This window comes from Asterias rubens, chromosome 13, assembly GCF_902459465.1.
Source record: "Asterias rubens chromosome 13, eAstRub1.3, whole genome shotgun sequence".
In the NCBI taxonomy this organism is placed as follows: Eukaryota; Metazoa; Echinodermata; class Asteroidea; order Forcipulatida; family Asteriidae; genus Asterias; species Asterias rubens.
Window position 1 is genome coordinate 5,885,903 of NC_047074.1, and position 13,543 is coordinate 5,899,445.

The 13,543-nt window shown below is 42.6% G+C and overlaps 1 protein-coding gene across 1 annotated transcript; it reads left to right on the forward strand.

Moving 5' to 3' along the window:
* The first annotated feature begins 9,325 nt into the window (after positions 1 to 9,325).
* Positions 9,326 to 13,314, forward strand: LOC117298656. The gene is made up of 3 exons (XM_033781973.1): positions 9,326 to 9,442; positions 11,573 to 12,146; positions 12,488 to 13,314. Exons 1-3 carry the CDS (start codon positions 9,326 to 9,328, stop codon positions 13,312 to 13,314), a joined length of 1,518 nt encoding a protein of 505 aa, XP_033637864.1.
* The last annotated feature ends 229 nt before the right edge of the window (positions 13,315 to 13,543 follow it).

A 13,543-nucleotide genomic window follows, 5' to 3' on the forward strand; every position in this document is an offset into this window, starting at 1 on the left:
GCGCTAATTTGAGACAATGTTTAATTAGTTGGGCTGAGCTAATTAGTAATCTGAGATTATTTGTCCGCCTAGGAGATATGGTCAGGGATGTAACAAACATATCTATGAAAGAAAATATCAAAATTTCATAAATTAAAGGTGACACAAATTTCGTTAAAGTTAGGTATGTCTATACACGCACTTTGTATACACTATGTGGCTATTATACACGCGCTAATTTGAGACAATGTTTAATTAGTTGGGCTGAGCTAATTAGTGATCTGAGATTATTTTTCCGCCTAGGAGACGTGGTCAGGGATGTAACAAACATATCTATGAAAGAAAATATTAAAATTTCATAAATTAAAGGTGACACAAATTTCGTCAAAGTTAGGTATGTCTATACACGCACTTTGTATACACTATGTGGCTTTATACAAGCGCTAATTTAAGACAATCTTTAATTAGTTGGGCTGAGCTAATTAGTGATCTGAGATTATTTTTCCGCCTAGGAGATGTGGTCAGGGATGTATTAAAGATATGTATAAAAGAAAATATTAAAATTTCATAAATTAAAGGTGACACAAATTTCGTCAAAGTTAGGTATGTACCCGAACTTTGTACATTATAGGCTATATACACGCGCTAATTTGAGACAATGTTTAATTAGTTGGGCTGAGCTAATTAGTGATCTGAGATTATTTTTCCGCCTAGGAGATGTGGTCAGGGATGTATTAAAGATATGTATGAAAGAAAATAATAAAATTTCATAAATTAAAGGTGACACAAACTTCGTCAAAGTTAGGTATGTTACCCGCACGTTGTACGTACATTAAGTGGCTATACACATGCTAATTTGAGACAATGTTTAATTAGTTGGGCTGAGCTAATTAGTGATCTGAGATTATTTTTCCGACTAAGAGATATGGTCAGGGATGTAGAAAACATATCTATGAAAGAAAAAACTTAAAATATCATAAATTAAAGGTGACACACATTTCGTCAAAGTTAGGTATGTTACCCGCACTTTGTACCTAATTTGGCTATAACGCGCTAATTTGAGACAATGTTTAATTAGTTGGGCTGAGCTAATTAGTTATCTGAGATTATTTTTCCGCCCAGGAGATATGGTCAGGGTTATAACAAACATATCTATGAAAGAAAATATTAAAATTTCCTACTTTAAAGGTGACACAAATTTCGTCAAAGTTATGTTCGTCACCCGCACTTAGTACTTTGTTTGGCTATAAACGCTTCTAATTAGAGTCAATCTTTAATTAGTTGGGCTGAGCTAATAAGTAATCTGAGATTATTTTTCCGCCCAGGGGATATTGTCAGGGATTTATCAAACAGATATCCGAAGAAAAATTTCGCAATTTCATAATTTAAAGGTGACACAACCCCTGGTACACCTATACATGTAGCAAGAACCGTCTTTGTGTTGATAATGCATCCCTGATGGTTTCGACTTGTAATGACGGTCGTTTGCGGAATTTTATTATTTCGGTGCTGAGGATAATTTCGGTGCTGGGCCCGATTTGGTGTTGGGCCCAAACATGGTGCTCACTTCAGCCTGGTGACCAGTCTAGGTAGCGCATGGCAAACCGACGCACTATCACACGGCCGTCGTCTAGCAAAACTAAGACATGTCATGTGACGCGCTCTAAACCAATGAGCAGGCAGAATACTTGCAAGGGGTGTTATAAAAATGTCTATCCTATATCTAGGCCGGATCCGAATTGGTGGCTACGGCCACGGCTACGGCCGGATCGCCGCGTCATCATGCATTGAAGTATAGGACGCCCTTAGCAACACCCCTGGCAACGGTCGTAGCCGCAGCCGTAGCCACCAATTCGGACACGGACGGCCCTACCTACAACCGTGTTTTTGGCTGTGCACGGATTAGCAGTGCATTGTGGATCCGGATCATTGATATATTTCTTTTTCCAGGACTAACGTGGGTTAAAAACCCATTATCTGCACACGTCCGTTAACCATAGAAAGAAGAATAAAAATACGCGACCCGTGCTGTGTTATATGCCTGTTGACTATTAGCCTTGTCCAAGGCTCTTTACGCAAGCACCGGCCCGCGAAAAAATTTTTGCCAGGATGGTAAAGGCCAATAGATTTGCATACACGCTCCCATTGGCTGCCACGCACTCAGTGGGAATTCAGCTACACAACCACGAAGTGTGTGTGTGTACCATGTATGCACTGTATATTGCTCTATGGTGGTAACGTATTGTGGCGAAAACTGCCTTGCGTTTTAGAATTAATTATAGAGTTGTTGAGACAACTTAAATGCTATCTCTTTATTTATAATGTCTTGCTAATTCACCATTATTGTAAGTTTAACTTCAGCTAAATTAAGTGTTCACACATTAACTTGGTTGAGCGTATGGGACTGTGCGTTCGCGTGCGCTTTACGTGCACGCTTACAAACTGCTAGCGCGCACGCTACCAAAATGTGTTTACATTGTCTTCTTAACGCTTATAAATTAACCAATCAGTTCTCTGGCTTAGGCAAGCTGCGTGCAGCGCGTACTTCTGCTAGGCTTTAATTTTTAGCCTTCGAGAAAGACTCTGCTAGGGTCGAAACGTCAGGCCATTAACTATTTTAGGCTTTAAAAGGGGACGAAAACCAACCAGAGGGAGCTCAGTCGCTTCCAGACTAGAGATCGCCACTCAAGACCTCAAGACCATTCAAGAACACACACACACACACGTAAACGATGCTTGGCGAATCTCATTAGATAATTACTACAACACGAGCAGCCACGCTACCATGTATACGACTACGTGCGAATGATGAACCAGCGAACTGGTTGATTGCAGATTACCTTAAGTTAATACCGGTTAAATCAAGAGAGGGCGCTATGTACATTTTGTGATTGAACATGTATGATTAAATAAAAATACACACTGTGTAGTTCCTTGCGGTTAATGTCAACCCTCTGTTTGAAACAGTTGATTTATTTCAATGTGCCCCATCCGAAGAGTTTAAGGACAATCCCCCAATATTATGTTTCATCCTTCCCCTGTGGCTTCTTCAGATTCCAGAGTGGCGGCTTGGTTAAATTCATAAGAACCATACCCCACCCCGGAATCGTTACATTTTGGTGGCAGCGGTGGGATCTCAAGACTGGTGAATTAAAGAACTTCGAATCAAGAAAAGAGAATTAAAGAGTTTAAAAGTGACGAAAAGAGAAATTTATAAAGATGGAAAGTCCAGTACAACAAGAGATCCAGAACGAATCCTTTTTAGGTGAAGTTTCAGGGGAAGATGAAAGTAAGATTTCCACGGCAAGTTCTAGTGATGAAATAAAGATTACAGAGCGCGGTGATTCAAGATTATCAGAGTCAACTTCAAGTGATAATTCTCCGGAAAAGAAATTAATTAAACAGGGACAAGCAGTTCTAGACAAAATGAAGGCAGAATGTGAAACCCTTCAGAGAGAGTTGGATGGCGCCAACAAAGAAAGAGAACAAGTAAAAGAATACAAAGCACAGTGTAACAAGGCTCAAACAGAAAAGCAAGGAAATAGAGTTTGTGATGCAAAGATAAAGATAAAGCCTACAAGCTATGATGGATCCAGTTGTTGGAACGACTATGCTGTTCAATTTGAAATGCTTTCTGAAATGAATGGCTGGGGTGATGAAGTAAAGGCTATGTATCTCACAGCCAATTTAAGAGGTTCAGCGCAGTGTGTTTTGGGTGACTTGGATGATGACAGCCGTCATGATTACACAGCTTTGGTAACCGCCTTGAATAACAGATTCGGCTCAAATAATCAGAAAGAATTATTTCGAGTGCAGTTAAAGAACAGACAGCGAAAGAGGGAAGAAACATTGCCTGAGTTGGCTCAAGCAATTAGACGACTCACACGGCTTGCGTACCCATCAGCTACGTACGTTTTACGAGAAACTTTGTCTCAAGAGCATTTTATCGACGCTCTGTCTGATGGTGAGATAAGATGGCGAGTATTAAACCTAAATCTAAACCAGGGACTCTGGCTGATGCTGTCCGCATAGCAGTAGAGCTAGAGGCTTTCCAGGCGGCTGATCGCCAGCGTGGAGTACCTCGGAAAATGGCAAGAGTTATCGTACCAGAACAAGACAAAGAATCGGAGCAAAGTAAAGAAATGAAAGACATACAAGGCAAGATTCTCTCACTGTCTGATGAACTTGGCGCTCTCACCAAGGCTTTAAAGAACATGACCAGTGGGCATAAGGAGGGTGCTGGGTTTACCCAGACCGATAAAGTGACGTCATCACCGGCAAATGGCCAACGCAACCAAGCAAAGAACCAGTACAGGCAAGATGGACCGAACTGGAGGCACCATGAAAGAAACAATAGAGGACCCCCTGCATGTTGGAATTGCAACGAATTAGGACATTTTGCACGTGAGTGTCCGCACCCAAGACAGAATTCTTACAGATACAACAACAATAATATGGGCCAACAAGCAATGCAGCAGGGAAACGGACAGCAGCCGATTTCGAGGTCCAACGGTCGGCTGGGAAACTAAGGACAGACGGACCAAAAGAAAGCAAACCCCCATCGGTAAAGCGTGCAGTAATTAATCAAGGCATAGAAGTAACTGTTCGAGTTGAAGGCGTTCAAGTAAACTTTCTAGTGGATACTGGGGCAAGCTTGACTATCATCCGCCCAGATATGTATTACAAGATTTCCGAAAGTTCAAGACCAAGACTAGATTCGACTAACGTCAAAGTAGCCATGGCCAATGGAGAACTTGCTCCTTGTTTGGGACAAGGACGACTCAAGCTAGAATTTCAAGTTAAAGAACAAAGTAAAGTAATAAGTCAAGACGTATACCTTGCTGACATCGAGCTTGAGGGAATTCTGGGCTACGACTTCCTTGAAACGTACGACTGTACACTGAATTTGGGGAAAGGTGAAATGCAGATTGAAGGAAAGCAAGTGAAATGTCACGTTTACCGGGCGTCTGCTGAAAAGTGCACCCGAGTGATAGCCGACCGAACTATTACAATCAAAGCAGGAGAAGAGATATTGCTACCTGGCAAGCTGAAACACAGAAATAGAAATTCAAAGTTTGGCATTGTTGAACATGAGCCGAGATTCGTCAGAAATCACGAGGTCATGGTTGCCAAAACCTTGGTTGATGTCCAACAAGAATTGGTACCGATCAGAGTTCTCAATCTTAAAGATGAAGCTATAATAATCTACCAGGGTGCAGTGTTAGCCACGTGTGAACCCGTAGAGAGTGGTGAAATCGTGCAAGAAAAAGAGGGACGTCGTGTAACTATATTACAAGAGAACAAGCAAGCGTCGGAAAAAGAAATTCCAGAGCACTTGACCGAATTATTCAAGATCAGTGGTGAAAGACTAAATCCAAGTCAAAAGATGCAATTATCAAGAGTCTTGACGACGTTTCAAGATGTTTTTGCAAAAGACTCATGTGATCTGGGAAAGACTTCAATTGTCAAGCACGAGATAAGTACTGGTGAGGCACGTCCGATCAGACAACCATCCAGGAGACTCCCAATACATCAAAGAGATGTAGCAAAAGAAGAAATCGACAAGATGTTAAAGCGAGGGGTGATTGAACCATCGTCAAGCCCCTGGGCTTCGCCCATCGTTTTAGTCAAGAAAAAGGATGGATCGACAAGATTTTGTGTGGACTACCGAAAACTAAATGCCTCAACCATCAAAGACTCTTATCCTTTACCAAGAATCGACGACTCACTGGACACACTATCCGGGTCTCAGTGGTTCTCAACGCTGGATTTGGCAAGTGGGTACTGGCAAGTGGAGATGGCACAGAAAGATAAGGAGAAAACTGCTTTCATTACCAAAGAGGGGCTATTCGAATTCAAGGTGATGCCCTTTGGTTTATGTAATGCGCCCGCAACCGCCTGATGGAACGAGTGCTCTCCGGACTTCAATGGCAGACCTGCTTACTCTACATTGATGACGTCATCGTTTATGGAAATCATTTTCAGGCAGCCCTTCAAAGATTACAAGAAGTACTGACGCGACTGAGGACAGCTGGCCTTAAGTTGAGTCCAAAGAAGTGTCATCTCTTTCAGGAGAGAGTGACATTTTTGGGACATGTCGTCTCAAGTCAAGGTATACAGACAGATCCGGTCAAGACAGAGGCAGTTGATAAATGGCCCACCCCCAGAACAGTGACTGAAGTTCGGAGCTTTCTAGGACTTTGCTCATATTACAGACGATTCGTCAGAAATTTTGCTGAAATTGCAAGACCTCTGCACCGCCTAACAGAGAAGACACAAATTAATTTTGTGTGGACAAAGGAGTGTGAAGATGCATTTCAACGACTCAAGAGGGATCTGACAACCACTCCAATACTGGTGTACCCTTCAAGTGACGAAACCTTCATCTTAGACACAGATGCAAGTAATCAAGGAGTAGGGGCAGTGTTATCACAAGTTCAAGATGGAAATGAGAAAGTCATCGCATTCTACAGCAGATCCTTGGCTAAAGCAGAGAGACAATATTGTGTAACAAGAAAGGAATTACTCGCAGTGGTTGCGTCCACCAAACATTTTCATCACTACTTGTATGGCAGGAAATTTCTCATCCGGACAGATCACGGAGCACTTCGGTGGCTAATGAATTTCAAGAACCCGGAAGGACAAATGGCAAGATGGTTGGAACTTATGAGCGCCTATGATTTCGATATCCAACATCGTCCTGGTAAGCAGCATGGGAACGCTGACGGTCTGTCAAGAAAACCTTGTGCCAATGAATGCAAACAGTGTGACAAGACGGAGAAATACAGCACAGCAAAAGAAATAAAGTACAGCATGAGAAAGCCCCGACAGCATAAAACAACAAGTGAAAGTACAAGACCAATTGTTGATGACGCTTGTGTAGAGATTGCTGATCAACCATTTTGTGGAATCGTCACGACAAGTGCTCCAGAGCAAGCAAGTGAAAGAAACAACGACGAGGAACAGTTTATAACGGAAGAAGAACTTAAAGACGCACAAAGAAAAGACAAGAGTGTATGCAAGATACTCCAATGGAAGGAAACTTCAGCCGAGCGACCACGGTGGGCTGATGTTTCACCTGAAAGTGCAGAAGTAAAGAGCTACTGGGCACAATTGGAAAGATTGCACATTCGGGACGGCGTCCTATGCCGACGATGGGAAACCGTGACTGGCGATATCATCAAGTGGCAGATTGTTCTTCCAAAGAGTTTGAGGAAGACTCTTGTAACAAAACTACATAGCGACAAAACATGTGGTCATCTTGGACAAAACAAGACAAGGGGCAGAGTCAGAAGCAGGTATTACTGGAACAGATGGCAACGAGATGTGAATCTCATCGTCTCAACATGCGACAAGTGTGCATCAAGAAAGTCTCCAAACAAGACCCGCCGATGCCCGATGAAAACCTATAACGTAGGAGTACCCATGGAAAGAGTTGCCATGGATGTGTTGGGTCCACTACCCCAGACTGATCGAGACAACCGATATATTTTGGTTATAGGTGACTACTTCACAAAGTGGACCGAGGCCTATGCAATACCGAATCAAGAAGCCGCTACCATAGCAGCAGTTTTTGTTGAACAGTTCGTCTGCAGATATGGCGTCCCGATGCAGCTCCATACAGATCAAGGGAGAAACTTTGAGTCTCACCTTTTCAAAGAAATATGCAATTTACTTGGCATTGATAAAACAAGAACATCGGCACTGCATCCTCAATCGGACGGGATGATAGAGAGGGCAAATAGAACTATAGAAGGGATGCTAGCCATGTTCGTAGACAATAACCAGAGAGACTGGGATATCTATTTGCCATATGTCATGATGGCTTATAGATCTGCTGATCACGAAACAACCGGCTACACACCCAATGAGATGATGATGGGAAGAGAGGCAACCTTGCCGGTCGATTTACTAATGGAGAGACCGAAAGATGACCAGCAAGAAAATCAAGTTGAATATGTCGCTCGTCGCCAGGAATGTATGGAGCAAGTCCATCAATACGCACGAGAACACCTTCAAATTGCAAGTGACAGACATAAACGCAACTATGACCACAAAGCAGACCATGAGGGATACAGCAAAGGAGACATAGTATGGCTGTACAACCCAAAACGAAAACGAGGTCATTGCCCCAAGTTCCAATTACCGTGGGATGGACCATGTGGTAACAACGTGTATGAGTGACGTCACCTACCGAATTCAGAAGGGGGCAAAGGGGAAGCCAAGAATTGTACACTACAACAGACTGAAACCTTACACTGGAGAGAATGCGCCAACGTGGTATCAAGACACGGCAAGGGCACGAACTCCAGCAACGGTGGATGGAGATGAAAATGGTAAAGAACGACGGCAAGATACTCGTGACAATCGACATCAAGATAAAGAAACCTTGGAGATGACGGAAAAGACTGATGAAAGTGAAAGTCTAAGTCAAGACAGAGAAACCAGTGAGACGACGGCGAAGACTAATAAAGAGAAGCCTTGCCAGCAGAGAAACCAGTTGGACAACCTCGAGAAAGATGAGGGACTGGAACAAGACAATTGCGAGGCGCGTCGCAGTCACAGAGAGAGACGGCCACCGGCAAGATATGGAGACAGATAAAAAGAAAATACAAGGCCTTTGATGATGCAAAAGAAGTTTTTTTTTAAAGATGGAAAAACACGTAAACAAAGAGAGATGAACTCAAGAATAAAGGGCTGGAGTGAAAAGAGCCCGCAGAGAATTAATCAAGACTATTGCAAAGATTGGGACGACTGCAAAGGCAAAGGACGAAACAGAGCACAAAGATGACGCCAAGACGGCTGATGCAGCAAGGATGATTAATAAGCGACAATAGACTTTGGGAGAAACAACTGATCACTGTTTCAAAAGCCGAAGAGAATATTTTTTTTTAGCGGTTATCATCAAAAGCAAGCCTCTTCAAGACGTCAGTATGCCCAACACCTTCGACCTGAGTAGAGACCTAATCAAGTTATGCTGGATGTTGTATACTACTCGTGCTTGGATGCAACGCGCACGCACGGAGTGAGTGGATATGATGGAGGGCGCCCTCATAAGTTTTTGCGGAGAGACCGCAAGTTATTGATCCAGTATAGTTGCAGTGTAAAATTATAAAGAAAAAGCAGAGAAAACTACCAACAGTAAAGAAAATGAGCAATAAGGAGTTGCTCGAGACAGTTCATCTACGAAATCAAGAAAAAAAAGAGAGGAGACTGAGGAAGAGAATCTCCAATAATATACCCACGTGTAAGGTGGATGTTTGCATCATCATCAGCTCAGCAGATTGACATTATTACTGGTGAAAGAATGGTAATAATCAAAGACTAAAGACAAGAAACTCCGGCGATGTCGACGACTTCACCCAAAGACGCCTCTACGTCAAGACGACCCCTCCCAAGTGACTTCATCCCCATGCAAGAGGAACCCAAGACGACTCCACGGCCAAGACGCCCTGGCAAGACGGTATCTCCTCTGAGATGAGGGAACCACAGGAACAGGAGTGAGGCATCAACGACCTGACCGCGGTGGAACCCCCCCCCCCCTTTTTCAAGATTAAATTAATTAGTTTATTGAGGCAAAGGCACAGTTAAAGTGGAGTATTTAAAGGTAAATTAAGGTGTTTAAGAAGCAGAGTAATGGAATGTTGTGGTTTTAATGAAGGTCTAGATGGGCCAACATTAAACTAATTTATTATTTATTTAAAAGCGCGCTCTCTCTCCCTTTATTAGTTTAGAGTAATGGACCATGGAAAATAAGATGGTCTGACGAAGTGGAATTTGATGGTTGTATTTGGATGCAATGATTTTAAAATTCAAGAAAGATAACTTCCATTTTAATTAAGCAAGAGCAATTTTTGCTGAGAGATGTAATGTTTCATTGATATTTAATAGAAAGTTAGTATTTTGCTAGTTTTTAAAATTTCATAGAGTTGAGTTCCAGTTTATCAGAGTTATGTACAAATCTTCTTGTTGCGGATACAATGCGAGGACGCATTCATTTTTTTAGAAGGGGGTAGTGTGGCGAAAACTGCCTTGCGTTTTAGAATTAATTATAGAGTTGTTGAGACAACTTAAATGCTATCTCTTTATTTATAATGTCTTGCTAATTCACCATTATTGTAAGTTTAACTTCAGCTAAATTAAGTGTTCACACATTTGGTTGTGCGTATGGGACTGTGCGTTCGCGTGCGCTTTACGCGCACGCTACCAAAAATGTGTTTACATTGTCTTCTTAACGCTTATAAATTAACCAATCAGTTCTCTGGCTTAGGCAAGCTGCGTGCAGCGCGTACTTCTGCTAGGCTTTAAAAGGGGACGAAAACCAACCAGAGGGAGCTCAGTCGCTTCCAGACTAGAGATCGCCACTCTCAAGACCTCAAGACCATTCAAGAACACACACACACACACGCAAACGATGCTACTCACTTTATTGGCGAATCTCATTAGATAATTACTACAACACGAGCAGCCACGCTACCATGTATACGACTACGTGCGAATGATGAACTAGCGAACTGGTTGATTGCAGATTACCTTAAGTTAATACCGGTTAAATCAAGAGAGGGCGCTATGTACATTTTGTGATTGAACATGTATGATTAAATAAAAATACACACTGTGTAGTTCCTTGCGGTTAATGTCAACCCTCTGTTTGAAACAGTTGATTTATTTCAATGTGCCCCATCCGAAGAGTTTAAGGACAATCCCCAAATATTATGTTTCATCCTTCCCCTGTGGCTTCTTCAGATTCCAGAGTGGCGGCTTGGTTGAATTCATAAGAACCATACCCCACCCCGGAATCGTTACAGTATTAATTATGGCTGCAATACATAAGAACATGGCTCTATGCTGCAATAGCCTAATAGTAATACACAATGTGTATCCTACACTATGCATAGCCTACACTACGTACGCGAATGAACGTCACTCATAGTCATAGCAATTATCTGAACTTTGCAAAAAGACACGAGATTAAAACTTTAATAATTCACAGTTGACTGCTCTTATTTCGGGAAGTCCCCAGATGGGGTTTTCGCTCAAATGGCTCTGCTACCTCCATGCCTTGCCGTAAGCATCAGAAATGTATTCCTGACATGACTGTTACTCAGTACACATTACTCATTACAAGCACCATCGACTGGATTTGCCCTGGATGTACTTTAGCTGCATCTTTACCATTTGCTTCTTGTATAGTGATGCTTCATTCCTTGTGTCTTTGAAAATCACACCACTGACCAACTTGAATCTTCTGACACTGCATATTCCAACCAACACGAACACAAAGATGTTTCTCCTAAGACCATTTCTGGATTGCTGTTTAACGCCCGCAGTTTAAGCAGTAAACAACAAGATTTTCGATCGTTCTTGGCACTCAACCCCATGGACATTGTGTTTGTCACTGATACATGGATGTCACCCAGTCACACTGACACAATTTCTTCTTGCATGTCCGGTTACACAAGTATTCGGCGTGATCGAGACAGTCGAGGCGGTGGCATTATGATTACAGTCAATGATCAATTACAACCAGTCCACCTTGATCAGTTTGACTCTAATGGACATTGAACTTACTTGGGTGTCCTTGACTTTTAAGAATTCCAAATGGCTGGTTGGTCTTCTCTACAGACCTCCTAACTCAGAAATCGCATTTTTTGACAAGCTGCAGAATGCATGTGATTCAGTTCAACCTCATCTTCATAACTACGAAGGTGTTATTCTACTTGGAGATTTCAATATAAATTGGCAGAATGATTCTGCATCTACTGCGCATCTTCAAGAAATCGCTAACTCTCTAGAACTCACACAGATAGTTAACGATGTAACGCGACCTTCAAACAACTCGTCCTCATCAGGGTCCACAATTGACCTCATATTTACAAATCGACCAGAAAAGTTTGCCCAAGTGGAGTCCTTTGCAAATCCAGTCAGCAGTGACCACCATGCTGTACACTTTACATTCAGTGCACACAAAGCCCCTCCACCAGCAGCAGTCATCCGATCATATCTTCAATACAGGAAAGCTGACATGACTCATTTGGAAACTCTTCTACACCTTGCACCATGGTCGGCCTTCATGGATGATGCTGATCCCAATGCATCGTGGGAAGGCTTTCTGGATATCCTGCATGCTGCCATTCGTGACAGCATACCAACTAAACAGCGCTGTCGTAATAAAGCCTCTCCATGGATAACCCATGAACTGAAAAAGCTGATTCACCTCAAGCACAAACTGTTCTCAAAAGCCAAACACTCCGGCTCCAGTTTGGCATGGCTCCATTACAAACAAATACGCAATAAAGTGAAATATTCAATAAAATCAGCCTCTGGAAGTATGTCAACGGTCTTTTTGCAAAAAAAAACAACAAGCGCAGCTTTTGGTGTTTTGTCAGAGACCAGCGAAAATCTAAATGTCCACCAACCTTTCAGCATGCTAACCAACTTCTTCACAAGCCTAGTGCCATCCCTCAGGCATTCAACGAATTTTTTACTTCAGTTCATTCTCCTCCAGGATCTTGCCCATCAATGCCTCCATCCTGTACCTTACCGATTCCTGAACTACCGCCAATTCAAATTCAACTCGGATGGCTGACAAAGTCGCTGCAAAATCTCAACCCTCTCAAGGCACCTGGGCCTGATGGGATTTCACCAACAGTTTTGCGTTCAACTGTCTCCTCCATCGCCCCACCGCTATTACGTGTGATGAATTTGTCGCTCTTACACGGCTCCCTACCCTTGGACTGGAAATTATCTAATATCACCCCTGTGTTTAAATCTGCCAACCGAACCGACATCAAAAACTATCGTCCAATTGCTTTAACCTCCATTGTCTGCAAAATACTTGAAAGAGCAGTCGCTAACAATATCAATGAACATAATATTTCTTCAAACTGTCTTGGTAATGATGAACAACATGGATTTACAGCACATAAATCCTGCGTCACCCAGCTCACAAATGCTATTTATGACTGGGCTACAATCATGGACAAGCCCCGTCCACCTCGCATAGACATTGCTTTCCTGGACTTTAGCAAGGCATTTGATGTTATGCCTCATCACACAATCCTTAATAAACTGGCAGAGAACTTTAACATCCGTGGTCGAACTTGGTATTGGCTGAAAGCATTTTTGACTGGCCGGTTCCAGCGGGTTATGTACCAGGGAGCTTTATCGTCCATGTCTCCGGTTACATCTGGAGTCCCTCAGGGAAGTGTCCTCGGTCCCCTCCTGTTTAACTTATTCATCAGTGACATCTCCCATTCCCTCAATTCCAAGTGTTTGCTCTTTGCTGATGACACCCTCATCTATAGACCTATCCAATCAATCCTCTGCAGATGAACTTTCCTTGCAAGCTGACCGTGATGCCATCGACTTGTGGAGTGTGGCCAATGGGATGAAAATAAACACCAATAAGTCTATGATTATGCATATGACCAGATCTACAAAAACACTAGCCCTTCCAGAGTACTCTATTCACGGATCCTCCCTCAAAATAACTGCCACCTACAAATACCTTGGAGTCGTGATCAATCATAACCTCACTTGGTCTGACCATGTCAACAGTGTT

Bases quoted from the DNA above. Each gene is read 5' to 3' on its own strand.
- LOC117298656 (XM_033781973.1), top strand. From the start codon at position 9,326: ATGTCGACGACTTCACCCAAAGACGCCTCTACGTCAAGACGACCCCTC. The intron at 9,443-11,572 runs GTATCTCCTCTG...TTGACTTTTAAG, and splicing joins CAAGACGCCCTGGCAAGACG to AATTCCAAATGGCTGGTTGG. The intron at 12,147-12,487 runs GTAATAAAGCCT...ATTCTCCTCCAG, and splicing joins ACCAACTAAACAGCGCTGTC to GATCTTGCCCATCAATGCCT.